Source organism: Macaca nemestrina, chromosome 10, assembly GCF_043159975.1.
Source record: "Macaca nemestrina isolate mMacNem1 chromosome 10, mMacNem.hap1, whole genome shotgun sequence".
In the NCBI taxonomy this organism is placed as follows: Eukaryota; Metazoa; Chordata; class Mammalia; order Primates; family Cercopithecidae; genus Macaca; species Macaca nemestrina.
This window is the reverse complement of record NC_092134.1, coordinates 42,050,999-42,060,776: the sequence shown is the minus strand read 5'-3', so window position 1 is coordinate 42,060,776 and position 9,778 is coordinate 42,050,999. Positions and strand designations below refer to the sequence as shown.

At 35.8% G+C, this 9,778-nt stretch overlaps 1 protein-coding gene across 1 annotated transcript; it reads right to left on the bottom strand.

Annotated features, from left to right (window-relative positions):
• Positions 1–575: 575 nt before the first annotated feature.
• On the bottom strand, positions 576–8,754 carry LOC105483741 (lumican). The gene is made up of 3 exons (XM_011744721.2): positions 8,500–8,754; positions 5,214–6,096; positions 576–1,350 (listed from the first exon to the last, which is right to left on the bottom strand). Exons 2-3 carry the CDS (start codon positions 6,073–6,075, stop codon positions 1,196–1,198), a joined length of 1,017 nt encoding a protein of 338 aa, XP_011743023.1. The 5' UTR covers positions 6,076–6,096; positions 8,500–8,754; the 3' UTR covers positions 576–1,195.
• Positions 8,755–9,778: the final 1,024 nt, after the last annotated feature.

Here is a 9,778-nt window from a genome sequence, read left to right as displayed (position 1 = left end):
TGGCTCCAGACATAGGCTTTATTGTTAGCTAGGTAAAACAGAAGTTATTTTTGTAAATTATATGCATAGTATTTATCATTGTATAGAATTGTATATACTCATAGGAAACTGAAAGCTGTTATTACTGGATTATAAACTCAAAACCTATGATCCAGACACACTGGCTTCAAGCCAAAATGATTTTTTAAATATCATTTTCAGAAAATTTTATGTTAATTCAACATCTTTAATCCTGTGAGTTATCCACCATTTCTCGACAACCAAGGAGTGAGTGCTGAGATCACATAGCAGCTTCTTATCTAATAGAATACCATTGCATATGAATCAGTAAAAACACCAGGAATGGGAACAATGACAAATATCTAAGTAAGTTGCGAAATCTCACTACCTATTATAGGTATTTTTAAGAACTCTTTGTAAGCGGATGCTAGAAGTAGACAAATTATTTAGTGTAAAATCCTATGTTCACATCAGTAAAATATTGCAGGCTAGAGATATCTTTTGATTTCTAATCTACTGTTTTATGTATTTTATATACAAAATATATAAATTTCACAATAAATCAAACACAGTGATGCCATTTGCTATGTTTTATTTTGCTAGTAGCTTATTAAACATAACATGCAAATAACCAAAGAGAAACATACATGACTTAGAGTGAAAAATAATTCTAGAAAAGTTTCACTAGGTAAGTATGCAAATTTGTAATACTAAAAATACTTCTTTAAGTGCATGAGGCTTCATGTATTTTGCAAAATTCTTGGCCTCAAAATCTACCACCTATTTTTTAACCAGACAAATTTGAATGTATCAAGATAATTTGGTTAAAGACAGTAAACATCCAGATGTATTTAATCCAGGCTTTGGGGCACATTAAGATTTAAGGATTATAAAACTTGGCTGATTTCCATGCCACCAGTAAAAGGCTTTGCACATCATTTGACAGTAGAAATAAAAAAACACTGAATTTACAAATAAAGCATTGAGTTTTATGTCTATTCGTGTATATGTGTGTGTTCTTGTGATGAAATAGGCCTGCATTTCATCTTTTCTTTAAAAAAAAATAAATGTTTACAAAACATTTCTATCAGATTTTAAAATTCATGGAAGTAATAAACAGTAATAAAATATGGATACTATGAAAACTGACACACAGGAAAACATAACCATAAAATATTGTTCCAGGATACAGATATTAATTAAGAGTGATTTCATTTGCAACACGTAGACATTCATACATATCCGGTGGAAGGCTAGTTTCTGAGATGCGATTACCATCCAAACGCAAATGCTTGATCTTGGAGTAGGATAATGGCCCCAGGATCTTGCAGAAGCTCTTTACGTCAAACTCTAAAATTTAAAGAACAGAAAACATTAATCACTTTTCGGTACACTGGCTCAAAACAATAAAAAATTTATGTTTAAAATAGTATAAAATAGGACCTCTTCCCTTTTAGAAAAGTCATAATATAGTATATATTTGAATTTGAAACCATTAAAGGCATATTTCAGGCTACCAAAACGGCACAGCAACATTTAGTAAAGAGTAATCATGGTAGATCAAGATATTCAGTATAATATTTTAAAGAACAGAACTTATTTATTATTAGAAGTTGTTTTTGAAAAGGCATTCAGTAAGCGTGTCATATTATCTAACAACTTTTTTAAAATAGTCTAACCTGAAGAAATATAAATGGATCCTGTTGCTGTATGAACAGTCTCAATGTAAGTACTCTTTGGTTTTGCATCTAAAAATAAGAGGGGTTAACTAGATGATCTATAAAGAATTTTCTAGCAACCACACACCATGACCATGATAAACTTCCAAGGCAAAAACCAAATCATTCCAGCAATCACACACCATAACAATGATCAAAATTCTAAGGCAAAAACCTAATCATGGCATGTCCACCATCTGAACCCATGTTTTTTGTTTGTTTATTTGTTTATTTTTGTCCATGGTCAAAAAGCTGCCACAAGTGAAACACTGATTTACTTTGTAATAGAAACCAAGAGTGTTACTGAATTGGCTGACCTGTGTATACACAGAAACTATGTTTGCCTATATCTATTTTAGATTAACATTTTCAAGTCCTTTATCTTGTTTTCGTTTTCAAACTCTAGTTAACAAAGACTTCAGCGGAACCCCAAACACACATGCTTTTTAAAATAACTCATCAGTCAATTCCAGGGATTTTTCTATGGTACCAACATGTGAGAAAGTGAGGAAAAATGGAAAGAAGATGCGAATAATCTCATCTTGGAATTCTACCTCTGCCACTTACCCACGTGGGCAACACTGGAACACTTATCTGATCTCCTTGTTAGAAATACATCTATCTTACCGTGTTGCATGAAGATTAGATTAAGGTGTGTAGAGCACTTCACACAATACTAGTACATAGTATGTCCTAAATAATGACTAATATCCTTTTAATTTTGCTGTCTTTCCAAATTACTCTACATTAGGAAGATCTCTGATTAGGTTAATGCTTAGAGTTGCAAATTTGAAATAGAAAACAGTTTATTTTTGCTATCTATTCCCTAATATTAGAAAAAAATTAAGGGGAACTTTCTGTATTAAGTAAATGTGAAATGTTGATATAGATGATTATTATCTGGCAAAATAACCTAAACTGAGGTGATGAATGAAACTGAGGTGATGCAATGAGAATACCAAACCAAATGTAGAAAGATAAGGAAGAAAGAAAGGAAACTATTATGTTACCTTTTCAAATGACCACTATGTACTGGGCACTGTGGTTTCTATCTCAGCTTGGCACTGACAGGCTATTGACCTTTCTCCCATAGATCTCTCTTCCCATCTTCCACACCAGCTCTTCCATCCTTTACTAATACAATGTCTACCTTCAAATGTGCCTGTATCTGTATCCTTCTTTGTTTCAGAGAAAGTAGCAGCCCTGCTCTTGCAAATAATTTCTACCAACCAAATCTAATGTATTCCATCATCCCTCAAACATCATAAATTCCTTTAGCATTTTGGTCTGTCAGAGAGTATCCTTGCTCCTGACTGCACATGTTTAAAATGAGGAATCTTATATTGCCACATAGTGAATTTTCCACTGGAAACAACAAGAGTGGTTTAGCTGTGTTAGCCTGACTGTGTATTGTGTGACGGTCAAACAGCACCAACCCTTACCTTGGCTGCTTTTCAGAAAAAACAAAGAGCATGTGGAGCTTCAAGGTTGGCAAGCATGGTCTTCTTTATGAGAATGTTTAACCCTACTAGGGGTTATATGAAACTGGCAGAATTAACAAATGTCATATGTATAAAGTATATTGTAATATTTTCTGACAGCAATACCTTTATTCAGTATGGCCAGAAAACCAATTTTCATCATGTAGAGATGTTCAAATTCAATAGGCTCGTTTGCAGACATTATTACTTTATATGTGAATCAGTGTTTCCTGCTTGATTTTTCATTTAGAAAGTCTTATCTGTGAATCATGGTCTTTCTCTTCTGCCAAGCTCTGCCAAAGATTAATGGCAGAGTTACCCTGGTGGGAAATGGTGGATTTCAATTTCCCATTGGGATCTATACTGCTTAAGTTGAGGAATGTCCCTGAAGACCAGATAAATGCATAAACAATCCAAACGCATCAGATCAAACTTCATCCAGAAGATAAATGAAAAATAAAGAGAGGTGAAAGAGAAAGTTTGGAAATATCAAATGAGTTGCAGGGTTGTACCTAAGAAAAAAAAAGCTCTGTAATACAATTTTTTTTTCCTAAGGAAAAAAAAAAAAAAAAGATATTAGACTCTCCCATCATATTTCTTTTTCTCTTTTTCTCTTTAATCTTCTTCACAGTCTCCCAGAGCACTGTGATGGTCACACACCACAACAGAGATAACAGAGGCAGATGATGATCATGACAGCAGAGTAACATGTTGAGTCTCAACTAGTTGATGTCAGGAAAGACCATGAGACAATATGGGACCAGGCACAATGGCTCACACCTGTAATCCCAGTACTTTGGGAGGCCAAGGCGGATGGATCAATTAAAGTCGAGAGGTCGAGAAAGCCTGGTTAACATGATGAAACCGCCATCTCTACTAAAAACACAAAAATTAGCCTGGTGGTGGTGGTGGCCTGAGGCGGGAGAATCGCCTGAGCCTGGGAGGTGGAGGTTGCGATGAGCCGAGATTGCCCCACCGCATTCCAGTCTGGGCGACAGAGTAAGACCCTGTCACAAAAAGAAGGAAGGAAAGAAGGAAGGAAGGAAGGAAGGAAGGAAGGAAGGAAGGAAGGAAGGAAGGAAGGAAGGAAGGAAGGAAGGAAGGAAGGAAGGAAGGGAGGGAGGGAGGGAGGGAGGGAGGGAGGGAGGGAGGGAGGGAGGGAGGGAGGGAGGAAGAAAGAAAGGAAGGAAGAAAGGAAGGAAGGAAGGAAGAAAGGAAGGAAGGAAGAAAGGGACTATATGGGCTTCTTTTTTTTTTTTTTTTTTTTGAGACGGAGTCTCGCTCTGTCTATATGGGCTTCTTTGTGGCTGTGGAGTTTACCAACTGTGCCACTTTTGAACTCATTTCTTCCTCCCTCATTTAGATCTTGTCAAAAAATAACTGTAGGACACAAATCTAAGCCATAAAGGAGAAAAATAATAAGAGATAGATATGAGGAGGTAACACAGTAGGATAAATTGGTCTGCAATTTTTAATTTGAAGACTTACATATTGAATTCTGTGACCTCAATTGTTCCTTATCTGGATACACCAAAGAAAGGCTGGATATTGGATATATGATTGAGCTAGAATGATTCTTTGTTTGAAGTAGAGGGACATTTTGTTGCCTTTTTTTTTTTTTTTTCTTTCCCCAAGACAGCCTTGCTCTGTCGTCCAGGCTGGAGTGCAGTAGCACGATCTCTGCTCATTGCAACCTCCATCTCCCGGGTTCAAGCAATTCTCCTGGCTCAGCCTCCCAAGTAGCTGGGATTACAGGAGTGCGCCACCAGACCTGGCTAATTTTTGTATTTTTAGTAGAGATGGGGTTTCATCATGTTGGCCAGGCTGGTCTCAACTCCTGACCTGGTGATCGGCCCACTTCGGCCTCCCGAAATGCTGGGATTACAAGCGAGACCCCCCGCACCCGGCCGACATTTTATTTTTTTAATGGAGCCAGATGCAATATTTGTGTTGCGCAGCTCAGGTATTTAAACACTTGAGGAAACATCAAACACAGGAACAGCTTTTTACTTACTCTCAAGTTGATTGACCTCCAGGTAATAGTTTTCAAGGTTTTCATTGACGGTTGGTATGTTTTTAAGCTTGTTATAGGACAGATCCAGCTCAACCAGGGATGACACATTGAAAGAATTTCCAGGTATTCCACTATCAGCCAGTTCATTGTGAGACAAACGCAGATACTGCAATGCATTAAAACGCTTGAAATACTCATCAGGGATGTTGCTGATCTTATTGTTGTCTAAGTAGAGAGTTAGAAGAGAGACAGGGAGACCAGAAGGCAGTTTGGCTATCTGATTGAAGCTCAAGTCAAGGTATTCGAGTGATTTAAGACCTCTTAAAGCAGCTGAAACAGCATCCTCTTTCAGCCGATTGTGTTGGAGATGGATGAAGGTCAGATTTACCAGTCCTTCAAAAGAGCCCAGCTTTGTGATCTTGTTATGAGTAAGCTGCAGATCCTCCAGAGATTTGGGAAGTGGGCCCACAGACTCTGTCAGGTTGTTGTAGTTTATATGCAGCTTCTTCAGTTGTTTCAACTTAGAGAAAACTCTCCCTTTTATCTTGGAGTTTTCTAGAAGGTTGTGATCTAGAATGAGCCACTGCAGATCAGTTACATTCTCAAAGGCCTTTTCATCAATATGGTCAATCTGGTTATTCCTAAGGTAAAGATACTTGATTCCAGGAGGCACCATTGGTACACTTTTCAATTTCAGCTCATCACAGTACATGGCACTTGGGTAGCTTTCAGGGCAGTTACATTCTGGTGCACAGTTTGGTGATGATTGCCCATAAATTGATAGGGGAAAATCATAATCATAGTACTGGCCACTGGTACCACCAATCAATGCCAGGAAGAGAGTAAATGCACTTAGACTCATTTTTGGCAAATGGTTTGAATCCTAAATAAAGTTGAAACATTTATTAATAAAAAATATATACTTTCAAGAAAAGGATATTCAACTTACAACATTAAATGCATTATAAAATGTGCATGTTGTTATTCTTATAGCTATTTTTAGTGCATCTAACGGCGTCTCTTCAATTTTTATTTAGGTATGAGGACAAAGGTGTATGTTTACAACTGTGTGGTGAGCAGGTTTCAGGTTAGATTGCGTACACGTGCGCCCCCTTCTGGGAGAGCCAGGCCTAATTGTTCCAGTCAATCTCTTTAGGCTCTTCCTTAATGAAATGCCTGCCTGTAAGAGGTTTCTGGGTGGTGTTCATTGACCACCGAATTAGACTACTGCTTCAGATCATCTCTCAGAAAACGAGAATGAGAAGACAGTTGTTAACTGTATACTCTACTCTACCATTCGACATCATTAAAATGACTCATGAAGAAGATCCTTACGGGAATATGGGCAACCTGAGGTTTTGCTTGTATGTGGGAGGGAAATGGAAGGCACATTCCTTTAAAAGTATCCGGTTATTGTTGGTTCTGAGGAAGGAGAACAGAATTCTTGGTGCTGGTGTGCGTGCATACTAGTGCACGTTGTGCTTGACATTCCACACTTTTTAAAGCACACTGCAAAACGGTGTTCTGAAACTAATATTTCATAAATTAGCTATTTACTAAATTAAATATTAGTAATATTTAAGAATTACTAATATTTATCAGGAAAATGTCACACATTCTAAGGGTTTCTCTATCTGGAAAGAGATTCAACAGGTAGAGAAAGATAGTATTTTCCAAGTTTTTAATTAGGATTATAGTCTCTCTCAGTTACTCACAAGTTCTCTACTTTCTTCATGCCAAAATCAAAGATGCCATGATTTGCATGTATCTGGCTTTTAGTGACCTCACAGAATGGAGGTGGGAGAGAGGTGGGACGTTTTTAAAGTTTGGATTTAATACTGGTATTAGAACTATCTAGTAAATTATTCCATTGAGAATATGAATTTAAAATAATGTGTAACAGTTATCTTCTCATAGGAACATGTTTCTAAGGTGAGGTTAAAAAAAGTCCATTTCAGTGTCTTAAGGAGGTGCGGCAATTTAGATATGGGAAAATTAGAATATAAGAGTTAGACTTTTATAGAGTGAAGAGTTGTGGCTGAGTTGGTAGCCCTGGGAGATAAATCATTAATGTGAAGAAAGATCTACATTCTAATAGATAACTGAGAATATTGTATCTTCCTATGAAAGTATGATTACAAGCTTTTGGATCAAGGTAGTTTGGGATAAGCAGGATCTCTGGGGTTAGAAGCTGAAAACGTCTTTTATTTGTTTTAATTTGAAATTATAAGGCATTTTATTTCAGATCAGATGGAACGTTATAAAACAGTTGTTAGAAATACTTCGATTGCTGACATAATGTAACATGTAGCCAGATTCTCAGTAAATTACTCTCTAAGATTATAATGGGGGGCATTTAATATTGTTGACAGAACTTGCCATAATAATAATTGCATAGCACTAAAAAGAACATGATGACATATTCCCAGAGTTATTTATAAGTTACAGAATGCAAATACTGTAAAGATTTGTCTTGCTTTATTAATAAGCTATTTTAAATTTAGTATATACCAAAATATTTATGGTAACTATAAGGTGAGTATTAAAAAGTAATGAAAAATGCTTCCACATTTTTTGGCAAAGTAAAAACAAGGATGCTGAACTGAAAGAGAGTTTGTGACCATATAATGACTCCACTATGAGACAAAATCACACTCTACTTCCCTCAGTTTTCTCAAATACCTGTGGCTATAGAGAAAATGCTGTTTCCAAAAACTAAATCATTTCCCAGAATTTCTTTAAAAATTCATTCCTTAAGGCATATATCCAAGAAACAATTTTTTAAATTAACAAAACAGAAATAAATAATCCATAAGAGTCTCTAAATCTTTTAGCTCATGTTTTATAACATAGAATGTGTATTGTAAATTATAACAAATTGCCACAATATACTTATTAAAAGATATTTTGAATGCTGATTAAAATGACCTTTCCTTGCTCCAGTATTAGAGTCCAATACTAACATATATAACTAATTAGCATACATAACAAACATTTTAATTTCTATATTTTTTCACTGTGTCTACTTTAACTATTTTCTCATTCTAACCTTGAAACTTTTTATAACTTCCCTTGCCAAGCAATATAGCATATACTGTATAAAATCTCAAATCTATAAATCATGGAAAACATATTAAACAAAATGTGAAACTAACTGCTCAAAACTGTGGATTTGCTGTGGAATAGCAATTGGCAAAATTGCTCTGGAATTTTTCCTGTTCCTGTTACAAAAAACACTGTCCCAAACAGTTACCATCCCCAGTGCGATAGTTAAAACAGCACTTACCTTACTGTCTTGACACTGCTTTCGTTAATTCTTAAAGCAGATGCACTATGGACAAGAATCCACCAATATATGCTGTAAACTCTGTCAGGACGGAACTGGCTGCCAGATTCTGAGTGATACAAGAGCTGAAGGGGGGTGGGGAGACCCAGCCCAGTCACGCCAGTCTCTGAATGGAGTTATGTCATTGTGGGGATCTTGTGGTGTGGCATGTGAACACTGCTCTCTAACGAAGTGCAGGTGAATGTGGGGAGGAAGGACAGCCCAGCTCATTCCCTATGGAATGGGAGAGAGATACATGTTTGACTAGCTCAAATACCATAGCTTTTAACCAAGGATTGAGTCCTGCTTCAAATAAGGAAGCTCACTGTGAGAACATTTTTCTTACAAACCTCTTTACATCTGTGGCTGTGGCAACAATTAAGTGCAATGCACTCAGCCAACTATCATGTTTATCTAAAGATCTCATAAATCATAAGCAGGGCAAATAATTTCAGGAAAACACAAATGAACAGACTCAGAGGAATTGAATCCCTTTGCCTATCACTTTTGAAATCAATATAGATTTACTTGGACTAACTTAATTTTTCGGTCATGAGGGTAACTTACATTAGTTTTGAAAATGTGAAATATGCTTCATATACTCTTGGATACACATGATAAATATCAGCATTTCGAGTTTACTTCTAATGCTAAGGAGACTCATTTTATGTTACTCAGGTCTGGAACCAATCAGCAAAGTCTTGTCTGTTTCTTATTTTGTGGATTTTGTTTAGGAATTCACCCAAAACCTTACTTGGGGATAGCATTCTATAGCTTAATGCCAAAAAACATAAAATAACAGAGAAAAAAATAAATTTATACTAAAAGTATCACAAGGCAATAATCTTTCATTCTCTCATTGCATGCTATAATTTTTTTTTCAAAGTTAAAAGTTATTCAAAGTTATAATCTCCCAAAGACCTGGCTGGATATATCTTTCATTATCAGCTCCTGATGCATGGTTTCAGCAAATGAGAGATGTACTTAAATCCTTGTCTATTTCATTTTGTGATTTTATCAGTTATATTTATGTGATTTTTTTCTAAAATGTTTCATTTCCTCATATTTATAAGAACTTTTACAACAAGATATTTCAGTATAAATTGTCACATTGTATTTTTGTCTTTAAAAATAACTATATTACATTTTAGCAGTGAGACTTGTGGATGATTAACTCCATGACTAATACTGCATTTGCCTGACAAAAGACTATTAGAATAAATGCCTTATTTTTGTAATA

Bases quoted from the DNA above. Each gene is read 5' to 3' on its own strand.
- LOC105483741 (XM_011744721.2), bottom strand. From the start codon at position 6,075: ATGAGTCTAAGTGCATTTACTCTCTTCCTGGCATTGATTGGTGGTACC. The intron at 1,351-5,213 runs GTAAGTAAAAAG...TTTAAATTTTAG, and splicing joins GGAGGTCAATCAACTTGAGA to AGTTTGACGTAAAGAGCTTC.